Source organism: Saimiri boliviensis, chromosome 17, assembly GCF_048565385.1.
Source record: "Saimiri boliviensis isolate mSaiBol1 chromosome 17, mSaiBol1.pri, whole genome shotgun sequence".
Lineage (NCBI taxonomy): Eukaryota > Metazoa > Chordata > Mammalia > Primates > Cebidae > Saimiri > Saimiri boliviensis.
Window position 1 is genome coordinate 20,550,464 of NC_133465.1, and position 18,181 is coordinate 20,568,644.

General features: G+C 44.5%; 1 protein-coding gene across 6 annotated transcripts in view; it reads right to left on the reverse strand.

Annotated features, from left to right (window-relative positions):
• Positions 1–18,181, reverse strand: part of VPS53 (VPS53 subunit of GARP complex) — a 176,595-nt gene that overhangs the window by 90,179 nt on the left and 68,235 nt on the right. For all 6 annotated transcript variants that reach the window (XR_012514579.1, XM_039476537.2, XM_003929324.4 and 3 more), the window contains 3 exons: positions 17,006–17,149; positions 16,414–16,556; positions 12,770–12,911 (listed from right to left, as the gene is read on the reverse strand). Coding sequence is in view for 5 of the 6 variants with exons in the window: in XM_039476537.2 (XP_039332471.1) it covers positions 12,770–12,911; positions 16,414–16,556; positions 17,006–17,149 (429 nt within the window). In the remaining variant the exon portion in view is untranslated. The remainder of the gene's footprint in view (positions 1–12,769; positions 12,912–16,413; positions 16,557–17,005; positions 17,150–18,181) is intronic.

An 18,181-nucleotide genomic window follows, 5' to 3' on the forward strand; every position in this document is an offset into this window, starting at 1 on the left:
AGGATGAGCTGGGGATGAGGGTGGAAAGTGCTTCTACATATGGGGGAGTCAGAAAAGGCCTCTGAGGAGGTGATGGCTGAGCTAAAGAAGGAGCTGCTCAGGCAAAACCCAACTAAGAGTCTTCTCAATGGGAGGACCCGGCGGGACGCTGGAAAGAGAGTGGTGAGTCTGAGGGACAGAAGGGAAGGTGGGAGCATGAGGTAAGAGGGGTGGCAGGAGCCCAACCGCATCACCTTTTGTGAGCCATGGTAAGGGTCCATTTTCTTCTCATTCCAACTCGATAGTCACTGGTGGTTTTAAACAGGGAAGTGATGTGATCTAATTTGGATTTTAAGAATATTCCACTGCTGTGGAAGAATGGATTACAATGACAGAAGACAACCAATTTAAGAGGCTGCTACAGTGTTCCAGGAAAGGGCTGATGGGCACCCAGACTAAGTTGGTGGTGTAAGATAGAAAAAAGTATCTATCTGATTTGGGGCATAGTTAGAAGGCGGAGCCAACAAGAGTGTTTGATGAGAGTGAGAACAAGGGCAAAGGGATGAAAGGAGTGACGGAACACTCACTCTATGATCCAAGTAACTGCGCGGCTGAAGTTGCCCCAAACTGAGATGGAGCACCCTCGTGGAGTGGCAAGGGCACAGGCTCCGGACGCTACAGACCTTGCTTCGAGTCCACCCTGAACTGAGATGGGGCACCCTCGTGGAGTGACACAGGCTCCGAACCTGGCAGATCTGGGTCCAGGTTCTATCACAGGGGTGCCTCAGTTCTCTTGTCCACAATGTGAAGGGACAGGAATGCCCTCCTAGTCTGGCTGGTGTGAGGATGAGATGACAGCAGGCACATCAGGCGTGAGGCACGCAGTCATGCGCCGCATCATGATGTTTCCATTCATAATAGGCCACGTGTACGATGGCAGTTCCACTAGATTATACTGGAGCCATACGATGGAGCAGGTCGGGGTCCCCCACCCCTAGGCCACCTGTCCGTGGCCTGTTAGCAACCAGGTCGCACAGCATGAGGTCAGCAGCACGTGGTGCGCCTGACTACCTGAGCTCTGCATTACAGTCTCACAGGAGGACAAACCCTGTGGTAAACTGTTCACGTGAGGGATCTAGGCTGCACAGCCCTATGAGAATCCAATGCCTGATGATCTGAGGTAGAACAGTCTCATCTTGTTCACGCGAGGGATCTAGGCTGTGCACTCCTATGACAATCCAGTGCCTGATGACCTCAGGTACAACAGTCTCATCTTGTTCACGTGAGACATCTAGGCTGCACAGTTCTGTAAGAATCCAGTGCCTGATGATCTGAGGTACAATAGTCTTATCTTGTGCATGTGAGGGATCTAGGCTGCACTCCTATGAGAATCCAGTGCCTGATGATCTGAGGTAGAACAGTCTCATCTTGTGCACGTGAGGGATCTAGGGGGCACAGTCCTATGAGAATCTAGTGCCTGATGATCTGAGGTACAACAGTCTTATCTTGTGCACGTGAGGGATCTAGGCTGCACTCCTATGGGAATCCAGTGTCTGATGATCTGAGGTAGAACAGTCTCATCTTGTGCACATGAGGGATCTCGGCTGCGCACTCCTTATGAGAATCCAGTGCCTGATGATCTGAGGTAGAATAGCCTCGTATTTACACGTGAGGGATCTAGGCTGCACAGTCCTATGAGAATCAAGTGCCTGATGATCTGAAGTAGAACAATTTCATCTTGTTCACATAAGACATCTAGGCTGTGCACTCCTACGAGAATCCAGTGCCTGATGATCTGTGGTAGAACAGTCTCATCTTGTGCACGTGAGACATCTAGGCTGTGCACTCCTAAGAGAATCCAGTGCCTGATGATGTGAGGTAGAGCCTGATGATCTGAGGTAGAACAAGATGAAGTTTCATCTTGTTCACGTGAGGGATCTAGGCTGTGTACTCCTATGAGAATCCAGTGCCTGATGATTTGAGGTAGAACAGTCTCATCTTGTTCACGTGAGGGATCTAGGTGGCACAGTCCTATGAGAATCCAGTGTCGGAGGATCTGAGGTACAACAGTCTCATGTTGTTCACGTGAGGGATCTAGGCTGTGCACTCCTCATGAGAATCCAGTGCCTTGTGATCTGAGGTACAACAGTCTCATCTTGTGCACGTGAGGGATCTAGGCTGCACAGTCCTATGAGAATCCAGTGCCTGATGATCTGAGGTAGAACAGTCTCATCTTGTGCACGTGAGGGATCTAGGCTAAACAGTCCTATGAGAATCCAGTGCCGGAGGATCTGAGGTAGAACAGTCTTATCTTGTGCACGTGAGGGATCCATGTTGCACACTCCCATGAGAATCCAGTGCCCGAGGATCTGAGGTAAAAGTTTCATCTGGAAACCATCTCCTCAGCCCCACCCTCTGCACTCCCACTTCCACTCCCACCTATGGAAAAATTGTTCCAGGAAACCAGTTCCTGGTGCCAAAAAGGTTGGGGACGGCTGGAGTAGGTTCTAGCACCTAATTCTGTGCAGGTACACTCTGTGATGTCTGCACATGATGAAACTGACTAACAATGCATTTCTCAGAGCACATTCCTGTCCTTAAGCAATGCGTGACTGCATATATAAACAGCTTAACACGCTGTCTGGCACAGAGGGCACGGCTCAAAGCTTTCAGCCGTAGTTAATAGAGGTAAACTAAAGAACGCAGCAAAACTGTTGTGCCTGTCTTAATAAAGCAACTAACCAAAGGGAAAGACGTGGGCACATGGGGTTAAAAGTCTTGTCGAAAGAATTTCTGTTAACTATAAGTAAAACTTTGTCCCAACTATTTTGTCTCTTTGAGATCTCTCTAAGAAATGAAAGCAGAGAGTCCATCAACTTTGCACTTTGTAAGCAGAAAGGACATTGAGCTGCTCCCTCCTTCCCCATCTACACCGAAGCCCTCAAAGTACTGCTCAGATCCACCACCTCCCGGCTGATGAGTGTCCTGAAACCCTGGGGTGTGGATATGCATTCCCGCCAGTGAGAGGGCTACATTACTGCTCAGATTAACTTGCTAAGATGAAAGAACAAGTCTTCGTGGGGAGTGGTCACTGGCGTGGTGCAGCCTTCTGTGCTAAGAGCCATACAGATCACGCATCTCAGTCTTGCTTCACAGCTGTCACAGGCCTTAGAGAATTACAACTTTTGGTTTAGATTTTCAGTAACTCAAGATGACATATTTCATAAACTCTGAGGCTGCCAAATAAAGCCAAAAATTTTCCAAGAAGTGAATGACTTCCCAATTTTGAAAGAACTCATTCTTTTTGCTAGGATGACAGTTGATTTCAAGCTGATACAGGAAGGCAAAATTCTTCATAGAGCAAGTTAATTCCTACTGATCAAATCACAGGGGATTCTCAGTACCTTCAAAACAATACAGGCCACAGGACAGTCAGACTGTCTAAATTGCTGTCAGGAGGGAAAGCCTGGCTTCAGTCAGCAGTACATCCGTATCTCAGTCTGCCTACACAAATCCCTGTGTGAGGCCCCAGCTGGACACATCAAATTCTCAAAGAAGGAAATCTGAAACGTAAGATTCTCTTCCTTTCCCTGGAGGAGACAGCGTTCACTGTGAGAGGAAAGCTCCGCAGTGTCCATGCTTTTCGTCCCATGAATGCTTTACTCCAGCCCATTCCTCACGTGTCCTTACAGAGGTGGCTAGGGGGCTTGAGTGGGCAGCCAAGCTTGCAAGTACAGGGGTGCACACACATGCTGCTCATCATTTCTGGGACCATCTCTTGCTATCGCAATGTTCACTTCACATATTGTGACAGTGATGTACAGATTTCTTTCTCCTACTAGATCATCAGTGCCTTCCTGATTCCATTTCCCATCTTTTCCAGAGCCCTGTACAAACAGGGAGCTTGAAAACTATCTGTGGGCAAATGCTGATCAGATGAAAAATAAAATCTTCTTCAGAAACATGGGCAACACTTCTATTTTCTGTAAACAAAACAAAAAGCCTGGGTATATGTGTGCAAGCACGCTTGTAGAAGAGTCAAAAATATACTCCAAAGTATTAAACAGTGTGTATACCTCTAGGGGGAGGGAGGGATATACAGTAGTTAAGAAGAAATTTTTTTAAAAAAATATTTTTTTCTGTTTGAGTTTTTAATAGACATGTGTAACTCTTTTTTTTTCTTTTTCTTTTCTTTTTTTTTTTTGAAACAAAGTTTCACTCGTTCACCTCAGTGTTCATGGAGTGCAGTGGTGCAATCATAGCTCACTGCAGTCTTGAACTCCTGGACTTAGGCGACCCTTGCACCTCAGCCTCCTGAGTAGCTAAGACTAGAGGTGCACACCACCATGCCCGGCTCCTTTTAATTTTTTTTTTATTTTGTAGAGATAGGGTCTTCGTTGCTCAGGCTGGTCTCAAACTCCTAGCTGTAAGAGATCCTTCTGCCTTGGCCTCCCAACGTGCTGGGATTTTAGGCCTGAGACTATGCTCGGCCCACTGTTCTTTTTTTTTAGACAGAATATTTATCTGAAGAGTAAAGATAATTTATAACTAAACTCATACACTATTTCTAAAGCCCTTAATTCTAAATTGTGATGTAATTTATATAACAAAATTCAACATTTTAAAGTGATTTACTATTCAGTGGTGTTTGGTATATTCACAAGGTTGTGCAACCATCACCACTAATTCCAGAACTTTTTTCACCCCCAAAAGAAACTCCTGTCCACTAGCTGTTACTTCCCAGTCTTCCCCTTCCCAATCCCTCTTGTCTCTACGGATCTGTCTACTTTGGATATTTGTGTCTGGCTGCTTTCACTTCAGTGTTTTCCAGGTTCATCCACGTGTTGGCATGTATCAGCACTTCATTCCTTTTCACGATTGGATAATATTCCACCAGAGGGACAGACCACGTCTTGGTTATTCCTTGTCTATGGATATTTCTACCTTTTGGCTATTGTCAATAGTGCTGTTATGAACATTAGGGTAGGACTTAAGAACATGTTTTTAATTCCCTTGGGCATATACGTAGGAGCAGAAATGTGTAATTAAGAAAAGATATAGATTGATCTGCTTTTTCTACTTGGCAGAGTTACCTTCATGTCAGGCACATTAACACTGGGAGATGCACTAAAACAAGGAGAGACTTCTAAATCTCAACTGCATTTGAAAGAACAGAAAGGAAGCCAGGAGGAAATTTAGAGCAGAGGCTACCTGAAACTTGAAAATGCTCAATTTGACCCTGTATTTCTATTAGTGTAGTAAGAAAACAATCTCAATCCTTTGGGTAAGAGACAGCTAAGAAAGAAAACAGGAGAGAAAAGCAAAGAAAAGAAAAAGAGAAAAGAAGGAATGAAAGGAAGAAAACAATCTCAAATGTATATAAAATTAGAGAAAAATGTTCATATAGCCTTATTTATAAAAGTGTGAAAAAATTAAGTATCCTTTGAGAAAAGAATAATTGGGGAAATCACTGAGTATCTATTGAATAAAATCTTTCTGTAGTAACTGAGAGAGAACTTAAGCTGTGACATATGAACCACACCTTCTATGTTTATTTGAGTTAATATAGAAATTAACTCAAAATGAATCAGAGATATAAACATATGAGCTAAAACTGTAAAACTCTTAGGAGGAAACATAGGCAAGTCTTTGTAACCTTGGATGACATAACAGTTTCTTAGGTATGACACTAAAACACAAGCCAGAACAAAAAGATAAATTAAACTTCATCAAAATTGTAATCCTGTGAAATGACTATAAAGAGAGTGAAAACAACCCACAGATAGAAGAAAATATTTGCAAATCATCTGTCTATGATAGAATATTTAAAGAAGTTATAAAGGCCAGGCACGTTGGCTCATGCCTATAATCCCAGCACTATGGGAGGCCAAGGTGGGTGGATCATTTGAGGCCAGAAGTTCAAGACAAGCCTGGCCAACATGGCAAAACCTCGTCTCTATTTAAAAAATAAAAATACAAGATACAAAATACAAAACTTAAGCCTGGCGTGGTAGCACCCTCCTCTGATCCAAGCTACCCAGGAGACTGAGGTATAAGAATCACTTGAACCCAGGAGGTAGAGGTTGCACTGAGCCAAGATCATGCCACTGCACTCCAGCCTGAGCAACAGGGTAGGACTCTGTCTCAAAAAAAAAAAAAAAAAGTTACAGAATATGTCTAGAATATGTAAAGAACTCTTACAACTCAACAATAAAAACAATCCAACTAAAAAAATATGAATAGATGTTTCTTTTTTTCTTTTCTTTTCTTTTTTTTTTTTAATTTTAGACAGAGTCTCACTCTGTTGCCCAGGCTGGAGTGCAGTGGCATGATCTCAGCTCACTGCAACTTCTGCCTTCCGGGTTAAAGTGATTCTCCTTCCTTGGCCTCCTTGAGTAGCTGGGATAACAGGCACCCGCCACCATGCCTGGCTAATTTTTGTATTTTTAGTAGAGACAGGGTTTCATCATGTTGGCCATTCTGGTCTCAAACTCCTGACCTCAAGTGATCCACCCACCTCAGCCTCCCAGAGTGCTGGGATTACAGATGTGAGCCACTGTGCCCGGCCAAAGAGACATTTCCTTAAAGAAGCTGTGCAGGCCGGGCGCGGTGGCTCAAGCCTGTAATCCCAGCACTTTGGGAGGCCGAGGCGGGTGGATCACAAGGTCGAGAGATCGAGACCATCCTGGTCAACGTGGTGAAACCCCGTCTCTACTAAAAATACCAAAAAAATAGCTGGGCATGGTGGTGCGTGCCTGTAATCCCAGCTACTCAGGAGGCTGAGGCAGGAGAATTGCCTGAACCCAGGAGGCGGAGGTTGCGGTGAGCCGAGATCGCGCCATTGCACTCCAGCCTGGGTAACAAGAGCGAAACTCCGTCTCAAAAAAAAAAAAAAAAAAAAAAAAAAAAGAAGCTGTGCAATGTCACTAGTTACTGGGAAAAAGCAAATGAAAACCACAATGAGATACTCCTCTACATCCATGAGAATGGCTATAATTGGAAGGAAAAGGACGTGGAGAAACCGGAACCCTCCTACATTGCAGGTGGAAATGTAAAATGCTATGGCTGCCTGGAAAACAGTTCACAGTTCCTCAAAAAGTTAAACGGAGTTATTACGTGACCTAGCAACTCCAGTCAGATATGCCCTCACAAGAACAGAATATATGTTGACACAAAGACCTGTACACAAGGATTTGCAGCACCATTCATCTAATTAAAAACTAGATGGGCCGGGCGCGGTGGCTCATGCCTGTAATCCCAGCATTTGGGGAGGCCAAGGCAGGTGGATAACGAGGTCAAGAGATTGAGACCATCCCAGTCAACATGGTAAAACCCATCTCTACTAAAAATACAAAAAAATCAGCTAGGCATGGTGGCGCATGCCTGTAATCCCAGCTACTCAGGAGGCTGAGGCAGAAGAATTGCCTGAACCCAGGAGGCGGAGGTCGCGGTGAACTGAGATCGCGCCATTGCACTCCAGCCTGGGTAACAAGAGCAAAACTCCATCTCAAAAAAAAAAAAAAAAGGGGCGGCTAAAGAAACGTGAGGGGTGTAGACAAATCCTCCAAGATTTACCTTCCGAGGAAACCGGCGGCAGAGCGGGTGGAGGCGAGGATGTGTGGCCAGTGCTCATGGAGTGCAATGCAAGTCAGTGATGGCCGCCTAGCTGGGAGCAGCAAGAGCCTGCCGGTTGTGGCAGGCACATGGAACCCAATCCCTATTTGTCCGTGGCGGCCTGGGAGGGGAGCACCGGTCTCACCAGAGGAAGGAGCACGAGGGGAGGAGGTCTGAGAGGAAATAATTGGTGAAATATTTGCAGAAGATGCTGGGATGAGGATTTAATTCCAGATGAACAGTAGTGCTCCTGATTCCCTGTCTGTTTCCCACCCACGATCTCCTCTTTCCTTGTCCTACACACACCAAAAATAACTCAGTAAAATAAAAATAAAAATTTAAAAATAAAAACAAAAAAAAAAAAAAAACAAAAAACTGGAAACGACCCCAATGTCCGCCACTGATGAGACAAACAACGCATGGTATCACCCATACAACGGTGGATCAGTAAGCCATGCACTGAAGCACTGGTACATGCTCTGCCTGGGTGAGCCTCGAAAACAATGTCTAGAGCCAGGGAGAGCAGGCACACACAAAGACTGTGAGGGTAGATTCCTTGTAGTGAAGTGTCCATAATAGGCATCCATAAAGACAAAAAGTAGATTCCTAATTGCCCAGGGCTGGGGGAAAGAAAACTTAAAAGGTACTGCCTGCTAAGGAGGGATTTCTTCTTGGGGTAACAGATATGTCCTAGAATTCCATAGTTGGAATAGTGGCATAATCTTGTGAATATATTAAAAACAACTGAACTGTATACTTTAAGTGATAACTTTCATGTGAAATTTCATTACATGAGTCCTATCTCAATTTTAAAAATAAAGTAAGCAGAGAAAAATGTATTTAAAATACACAATTTCAGCTGCGCGTGGTGGCTCATGCCTGAAATCCCAGCACTTTGGGAGGACAAAGCAGGCGAATCAGGAGGTCAGGAGTTTGAGACCGGCCCAGCCAACATGGTGAAACCCTGTCTCTACTAAAAATACAAAAAATTGCCGGGCGTAGTGGCTAACACCTGCAATCCCAGCACTTTGGGAAGCCAACGTGGGCGAATCACCTGATGTCGGAAGTTTAAGACCTGCCTGGCCAACATGGTGGAACTCTGTCTTTACTAAAGATACAAAAAATTAACTGGGTGTGGTGGTGCATGCCTGTAATCCCAGCTACTCAGGAGGCCGAGGCAGGGGAATCGCTTGAACCCAAGAGGCGGAGGTTGCGGTGAGCCGAGATCGTGCCATTGCACTCCAGCCTGGGCAACAAGAGCGAGACTCTATCTCAAAAAAAAAAAAAAAAAAAATCAGCTGGGCATGGTGGCACACCCCTGTAATCCCAGCTACTCAGAAGGCTGAGGAAGGAGAATCACTTGAACCCAGGAGGCAGAGGTTGCAGTGAGCTGAGATTGTGCCACTGCACTCCAGCCCAGGTGACAGAGTGAGACTCTCTCAAAAAAAACCCCCCAAAAACAAACAAACAAAAAAACAATTTCAACTGTGTAAAATGTACAGAAAGAACATAACCAAATCCTCATCTCTGATCTGGATGACTTTTTTTTTCCTGCTTCTCTATTCTTGCCTGTAATTTCTAAATTTTCTATCCTGACCATCTATTATTCTCTTCTCAGAAACAAAAGTTAATTATCCTTTGGGATATTATTCAAATGGAAGAATACATTTCTTTAGCACCAAGACAGCATCCATAAAATATTTTCAAATGCCTAAGGGGGCTCCTCAGGTGAGGGAAAGCTACGTCCTGTTCAAGACCGAAGTCCTCATGCTGTAGCAGAGCTGGGAACCTGCCCCCCTTCCTCTTACACAGTCTCCCTAACACAGGTATTAAGCTGCTGGAAGACCAAGGTGTAGAGTGTGGCATTCTGGGTGGGCTTTCACGAGTAGTGAGCCTTTTGCAAACGCTTTTATGTTCAAATTGCAGGGTTGACAATTATACCTATATCGCTTCTATCTTTACAATGTAATTCTAAAAACCAGGTCAGTGTACCTGCATATTAAAATGACCCCATATGCCAAAGGAAAATTCTATTTCAAAAGGCAACTTATGTAATGATCAAGAGGAAGGGAAATCCAGCTGCATAAAATGAGAACTTTTTTTATTATAGAAAAAAAAAACCTCCCAGTCACTGGGACCTATTTCCCATCTAGTAAGCTGGATTAGCAGCTCACAGAGCCTGTCCCAATGCTCTCCTGACCCTGCCTGGTCAGAGGCCATGGGAGCTCAGCGGCTACTCCAGGGTGGGGCCTGTGCTCAAGGTGAAAGCTCATGCTCATCCTCAGGCAGATCCCTGTAGGGCTGAACCCAGTGCTGCACTATGTCTGCTTGAAACAAGGCAGAAGCATGGCCTGGGAAGGTCAGAGAGGAAAGCTAGCAAGAGGAAACACGGGTTGCTAAAGCCAGCCTCATACTTCTCAGGAGAAACACATGATTCCTTCAACGGGATTTCTGTTCCCTATTTCCTTTTCTTTTTCTTTTTTTTTGAGATGGCCTTACTTTGTCACCCAGGCCAGAGTGCAGTGGTGCATTCGCAGTTTACTGCAACCTCCGCCTCCCAGGCTCAAGCGATCCTCCTGCCTCAGCCTCAAGGGTAGCTGGGACTACAGGCATGCGCCACCATGCCCGCTAAGATTTCCTTTTCTGACTTGCGCTTTCTTTAAGGCTATTTTTGTCTGTTTTGTGGCTTGTTATTTTCCTTTGTTACTAAAAAGAAATCAATATTGAACATGAGTTAGCAAGCAGGAGTACACATACTTTTGATTTGCCAGGTAGGAAAAGAGTGTTTTGTGATTTCAGTTTGCCCTTTATTTTAGTAAAGTTGTGAGTGAGCCCAAGTAGGCAGGACCTTGTGGTCTGGTCTCAAAATTGGGCTGCGCCACCACTGCCCTGCAGTCCAGTGCCTGAAGGACCAGCCCAATTCACCCGCCTCACCAACTCTGAGGCTAGCCTCATGGGACAAAGAGGGAATTCCACTGAAATCTCAGAGTTTTAGGACCAGGAGGGTAGGAGCCAGAGAAGGTGGCGGAGGTGAAGCGTGAACAAGTGAGCAGGATTCCAGGTCCAAGTCCCAGTCTGACTCCCCACTTCACTCACAGTAGCTCAGTTTCATGTTTTTACACATTAGCTCTGTGACTCTGCATACATTTCAAATGAGTATAGCACCTACTTCCTGTGGTTGACAAAGCAGAGTAACTGACTGCAGGTAATTGCACCTATTACAGTGAGGGTTACCAAGCGGATGTTCAAAGCATGTTACCTATCGTTGTGTTCAGATTCTACATTCAATTTTCTTTCTCTTTGAGATGGAGTCTCTCTCTGTCACCTAGGCTGGAGTGCAGTGGCACAATCTCGGCAGCCACCCACCACCACACTCGGCCAATTGTTTGTATTGTTAGTAGTGACAGGGTTTTGCCATGATAGCCAGGCTGGTCTCAAACTCCTTACCTCAAGTGATCCTCCCCCCTCTGCCTCTCAAAGTGCTGGGATTATAGATGAGTCATTGCACCCAGCCTCTACATTAGATTTTGTCAGAAGAAAGGATTTGGAGATCACTGATTTGGCCATTTTAAAACAACTGAAAAGTAACTTTGCTAAATTTAAAGTACACAAAAAGTATGTAAATGCATTTGTATAAGAACATTTCCAAAAAACTATGCTTCTCTACCTACTCTCACTCCAACTTCCTTCCTAGAGACCACTACTGTTACTTCCGGACCTCTTTCTGACACATTTATGTACGTAAACATGCTTTTCATTTTTTCCATAAAAAAAATTATACCATATGTACCATAAAAGAAACTATCCCAAAGTGCTGGGATAACAGTCATGAGCCACTGCATCCGGCCCTCATTCTGTCACTTTTAAACTGCTATACAGTATCTCACGGTAGGGATATGCCACAATTTAACAGGGAAGGCAGTTCACCACGTTACATCAAGACCACAAGTCTTCTCTCTTGACTGCTGGTCCAAGGGTTCTGCCACTAAATCACTCTGCCTCTCTACTGTTACCAGCAGTTTTTTTAAAAAAACAAATCTAGTTTTAAAGAAAATTCAAAGGTATGATTCTCTCAACTTGGATTTCTTCTTCCCTCCCTCCTTTCTTCTTTCCCTTTCCATTCCAGCCTGCATGAGTTCTGTGTATACTTTGCATGACTCGAGGAGACAGTTGCATTCAAGGAACTCAAAGCCTGTGCATATGTAATGATGCAAACAGAAATTACTATAAAATAGTCACTTGGTTTCCCTGTGGAAAGGAAATCTAAAGAAAGCATACTGATGTGTTAGCAGGGATCCTGCGCCTCCAGAAAGAGGAGGTTTATTCCTTTGTTTCTTTTTTTTTTTAGAGATAGGGTATCACTCTGTCATCCATCACAGCTCACTGCAGTCTCAACTCCTGAGATTAAGTGGTCCTCCCGCCTCAGCCTCCAGGTAGTTAGGACTACATGTGTGCGCCATCATGCCTGACTAATTGTTTTAAAGTTTTTTATAGAGATGAGGTTGCTATATTGCCCAGGCTGGTCTTGAACTCCTGGTCTCAAGCTATCCTGCCTTGGCCCCACAAAGTGGTGGAATTACAGGTGTGAGCCACTGCATCGGGCCAAAAGGAGGAGGTTTCCAGAGAGAAATTTTGGACCTGGTCTCTGACTACACAGAGATGAAACATTTAACCAGCAGTAATATGTTCGACCTTTCCAATGGAGGCACACAGTTCCCAGACCTGTATACCTGGCTTTGGGGTTTTCAGAGACTCTCTGACCTAGTTTGCTCACCAGAGACGTTAAAAGGCAAACCCTAAAGTAAAAATATATCCCAATTGTAACCAAATCTGATAGCTGATGAAGTAATAAGGTATTTCTGACTGAGTAAGGCCTCTGACTCACAAAACTACTAGTCTGTAAAATGGGATCAATACTTAGAAAAAATGATGACAGGGCATTCTAAAAACATGAAGTACTGCATAACAAATAATAAATCCATTAAGAGTGATCTGTACCATCACTTTTCCTACCAATTCAGTGAAATCACTGGAATGAGGGATTAGGCGCTAAAGCGAATGGATAGAACTGCCATACAGTGAACGGGTGGAGTTGCCATACGGTGAAGTGCTGACGTGAATCCCAACCACCCAACCAACTGACTTCATGTCGAAGCCTCCCTTGGGAAGGTCTTACCAGGGTCCCATCTGTCAGGGTGCAGCCGGAGAAGCGTTTTGCAAGAAACCCCTCAAAGTTAGTTGTTCTCTGAATAGCAAAAAGAAGCAACTTCACTTCAATCTCCTTCGCTCTGGTCCGCATAATCTTGGCAAGTTCTGTCCTTCAAAACAAAGACATAAGAATACTATCAAATAAGCCGATCATTCATTCGAGGTAAGACAAAGTAAATGGCCTTGGCTTATATTCAGAGGAAAAAAATATATGTGGTCATTTGGAACCCTAAGGTCTGTTACCAGCTTAGTCTAAAACCTGGGGAATAGAAATACGTGTTCTAAACAAGAAGAGTTTTAAGGTGAAATTAGCCAGCAGGCAAAACAAATCAGGGGTTATGAGTGCTATTTTTTTTTTTTTTTTTTTTTTTTGAGATGGAGTCTCCCTCTGTTGCCCAGGCTGGAGTGCAGTGGCATGATCATTGCAACCTCTACCTCCTGAGTTCAAACGATTCTCCTGTCTCAGCCTCCCAAGTAGCTGGGATTACACCACACCTGACTATTTTTTTGGTATGTTTAGTAGAGACAGGGTTTCACCATGTTGGCTAGACTGGTCTCAGTGGGCGATCTGCCCACCTGGGCCTCCCAAAGTGCTGGGATTACAGGTATGAGCCACCGCTAATCTGCTTCCATGATTACTACATTGCCTGTATCTTTAACCTGTTCAATAATTGGATAATAATACATATGGAACACCTAATTTTTTATTAGTGTATATAGCCTAGATAATTTCACATGAATTACTGAATAACAAAGCCCTCCCTCCTTCTGAGGGCCCAATAATCATCTCTTCAACTAGACAGCAAGAGCCCTGGAAATGTATGCCAGGGACAGGAATCCCTGTGAGAAAGTGCCAGCAGGCTTAGCTGGCCCCTGCCTGAGGCACTCATGTGCAGCTCTCTCAAGTATTACGTTTCAGAAGGTCAGCTGCTAGTGAACAGCAACATTTGAGTTCTTAGTAAGGACTAAGCTATCATCATCTTCCCACAAAAATACATGACAAAATCAAACCAAGGGTCTCTGAGTTTGAGAATGATGTATCTGTAGGATTTTAGCCAAAATTCTAACAATAGAAGCTTGACAGCAACACCGCATTAGCTAAGACAACAAGAGCAGGTACAGGTGCTGACAGAGACAGTGGGCTCTAGCATACGCCCAATCTCTTTCAAGCTTCATTCCTCACAGAGCTGCTTTTCAAGTCTGCTGAACTGTGGGCTAAAAAGAATTAGCTAACAGTTTCTCAAGGAACTCACTCTTTATTTTGCTAACTGGGATTCAGAAGGTGACAATCTCAACTGATCCTAAACCAGTGCTAAAAGGTTCTCTAAATCTACAGGAGTCAATGTGTTTCTTTTTCTTTCTTTCCTTTTCCTTTTTCCTTCCTTCCTTCCCTCCCTCCCCCCAACTTTCTTTTTCTGAGAAGGGTCTCACTCTGTCTCCCAAGCGCGAGTACAATGGCATGATCATGGCTCACTGCAGCCCTGACGTCCTGGACTCAAGCAATCCTCCCACCTCAGCCTCTCTAGTAGCTGGGATTACAGGTGCTTGGCAACATGAACAGCTAATTTTTGTATTTTCTATAGAGACGGGATTTTGCCATGTTGCCCAGACTGCTCTCAAATTCCTAGGCTCACATGATCCACCTGCCTTGACCTCCCAAAGTACTAGGATTATAGGCATGAACTGCCGAGCCTTGCCCAATGTGTTTCTTACAACAAGAGCCACGAAGAACGGAGCTGAGTGCACCTGTAGCTACAGCTGCTGCTGCTCAGGTGGCTGAAGCAGGCAGGTTGCTTGAACCCAGGAGTTCAAGGCTGTAGTGCGCAATTACCACATCTGTGAGCAGCCACTGTACGCCAGCGTGGGCAACACTGCGAGACGCCTGTCTGAAAGCCACAGACTGCTAACACCAAGTGTGAACACTGGCATGAACTGCAGACCATCACTCTGCGCAGACTGTGTGCTGACACAAAGCGTGAACACTGGCATGAACTATGGACCATCGCTCTGGGTGATGATGGCATGTCAGTGCAGCTTTGCCAGCTGTGACAGATGCACCACTCTGGCGAAAGGTGCCAACCACAGAGGGACTAGGCAAGGGGCAGGAACACACTGGACTCTCTATCTGCTGCCCCACTCTGCTGTGAACCTAAAACTACTCTAAAAATAAAATCTACTTTTAAAAAAGCCAGTATCCCTTAAAACATATTTTCCCCACAATGTGTTTACAACATGCAATTTGACTGTACTTTCCACGATTTTAATAAAAACAGACCACCATGAATTATGGTAAGGTGGTTGAGTTATGCTTACATATGGGCTTTTTTCTCTTATTAACCTGGAGTTAAATGTAACTGTGTACTACTGGGAAAAAATAAATAACTAGTAAGAACCAGTTACCAATACTGTTGTAGTATAGCTAGAAATAAAGAATTAAGAAGTTCAAGACCAGCCTGAACAACAGAGCAAAATTCTGTCTCTACAAAAAACACACACATAAAAATTAGCTGGTGTGGTAGCACACACCTGTAACCTCAACTACTCGAGAGGCTGAGGTGGGAAGATCACTTGAGCCTGGATGTCAAGGCTGCTGTGAGCCATGATCATGCCACTGCACTCCAGTCTGGGTGACAGAATGAGACCCGGCTTAAAAAAAAAATCTAACTCTGGCTTTAGCTTTGAGCTTTGTCATGGACACACGGATCTGATCTTCCCGGGCTTTAGCGTTTTTTAATACAAAGCGACTATCTGTCCTTGGGCTACACTCACAGATACTGTAGAGACAATGAATGAAAGAAGGTCATTAAAATGCTTGGAAAGCTCAGACACAGGCTGGGTGCAGTGGCTCACGCCTGTAAACACAACACTTTGGGAGGCCAAGATGGGCGGGCAGATCACCTGAGGTCAGGAGTTCAAGACCAGCCTGGCCAACACAGTGAAACCCCACCTCTACTAAAAATACAAAAATTAGCCAGATGTGGTTACACGCACCTGTAATCCCTGCTACTTGGGAGGCTGAGGCATGAGAATCACTTGAACCCAGTAAACGGAGGTTGCAGTGGGCCGGGACAGTGCCGCTGCAGCACTCCAGCCTGGGTGATAGGGTGAGACTCTGTCTCAAAAAAAAAGCTCTATTAACTATCCAGAGGCTATACACACTGTATTAGGAATGGGAAATTCATTCAACAAATGTTTCCTCAGTGTCTGCTGTATCATTAAAGTAAATACTACGCCTGACTCAAAAGAACTATCTATCTAGCAAATCAGAAAATAAAAACGATGACGGAATATATACACAGCACACGGATACATGCGAAACCGATTAGGAGAAAACGTGGGGTAGAAGAATCACTATAGGTCGATCCAGTTGATAAGCCTTCAGTTGGTGAAGGTAGACTGAGGCAAGAACCACACCAAAGGAAAGTCCCAGAGCAAAGACGGGAGCAGATGGCAGCAGCCGGGGGCCACAGTTGGGTATGAGGATGGTATCAATCATCTGGTGGGGTCTGGAAGTGGCACTGAATCCACAGGACAACATGGAACCACTAGAGTCTGGGGGACTGATGGTGAAAATTCCATTAACAACAGAACCAGTAGAGAATTGGCATCTACCTTGTCACATGGCAAAATTCTACTGCAATCCTCTCAGCCATGTACCACTCACGTGGAAACATGCGGCCGTATTTCTCCTCATAGTCCACAAGCTGGCGTTTTATCCAGGCGTAGCGTCTGTCGATCTTGTCCAGCCAGGCAACCTGGTGAAGGTGGGGAACAGAAACCACCCCATGGTTAGAAGCAGAACTAGAAATTTAAGAAAACAAGCAAACACAGAGCCAAGCAAAAGGGAACCAATCTCTGTATTTCTCATGACTTTAAAGAATCTGGGCTGCCTTTTTAACTTGATTTTTAACTTCAAAATCCAGAGGTTTTTAACCTAGGGTCATGATTGGGCTTCAGGGGTCTATGTATTTCCAAACACTATCTGCAGAGTATTATGCACAGGTGCATGTTTCTGAATTTCTCCAAGGGGTCAGTGACCTCGAAATGATTAAGAACTATCAAGTCAGCCCCTAGGGCTCACGGCTCAACAATCAACACTGTGAGACAGGAATGCTAACATAAAGTCTAAATCAGTAGGCTTGACAGCATTCATTTCTCAATAAAATTCAAATATTACATCTGATCTTATTTGGTCAATACTTACATCTTGGTTTTCCTGAAAAAGTACTAGATACTCTGACAGATGCTGTTTAATAAACTTTTTCATGATCTCCTGCTTGATTCTGGGGTCTAGAATATTAGCAACCAGACACGCATCTCGTAGAACATTGCTGGGTCCTCCCGGTCTCTAGTAAAACAAACAACATGTGCCAGGTTAAAAGCCAGAAACACCCTTTAACCCTCATGGCTTCTCACAGTTGCTACTTCCTGTGTCTACATATTGTTGGTCTTATTCCTACTCCTCTGACACTCATTCTTCCTACTGTGAATGGATATGTCAGTTGCTTGTTCCTCGATGAAGGAATCATTACACTAGCTTTATAGCAGCCAACATAAAACTACCATGTGAATCTGCAGTGTTATATTTTGGATAACAGGACAAGCAATGATCATGGGAAATTTCATTTTCTGCATACCAAAACTGAAAGAGACCTAAAAGTCAGAATGCCACCAGTCTCTGACGTTAGAAGGCGCCACTGAAGAGGCCTAAGAGCTGGAATGCCACCAGTCTCACTCCTAAGAGCTGAAATGCCCCTGTCTCACTCCACATGTACCACCTTTCCCTGATTCCAACCTCTGGAATTCATGTTCTTAAACTGTTATATTTTCCACAAATAGTGTGGTCGCCTTTAACATATAACACCAGGTTCCAAGCTACTATACTTGTTTCACTGATAGTGAACCACCTAGAAAGGCAGCCAGAGAGCAAATCCTGTGAAATTGGCCTCCTGACCTGAAAGAACACTGAAAAGATAACCAGGGGCTGAATTGACACTTCATGGTGGGAAGGTCTTTGTTACCAATGGCAATTCAATGACCAAAGTTATGCTGAGACTTTCTTTATGGTACGTCACTAATGACCGTGTCTAGCTAAGTCGACTACAATAAAAAGAACACTTGGAACCTACTCTTAGCCTGGCTAAAAAGCCATACACGTAGCTTTGGCACACTTACTCGACCTCATCTGAAAAATAATAGACCTGTAGCACCTGTAGTCCCAGCTACTCGGGAGGCTAAGGCAGGAAAATAACTTGAACCCTGGAAGTGGAGATTGTAGTGAGCTGAGATCACACCATTGCACTCCAGCCTGGTGATGAAGCAAGATTCTGTCTCAAAATAAAAACACTCAGGCGCAGTGGCAGGCACCTGTAATCCCAGC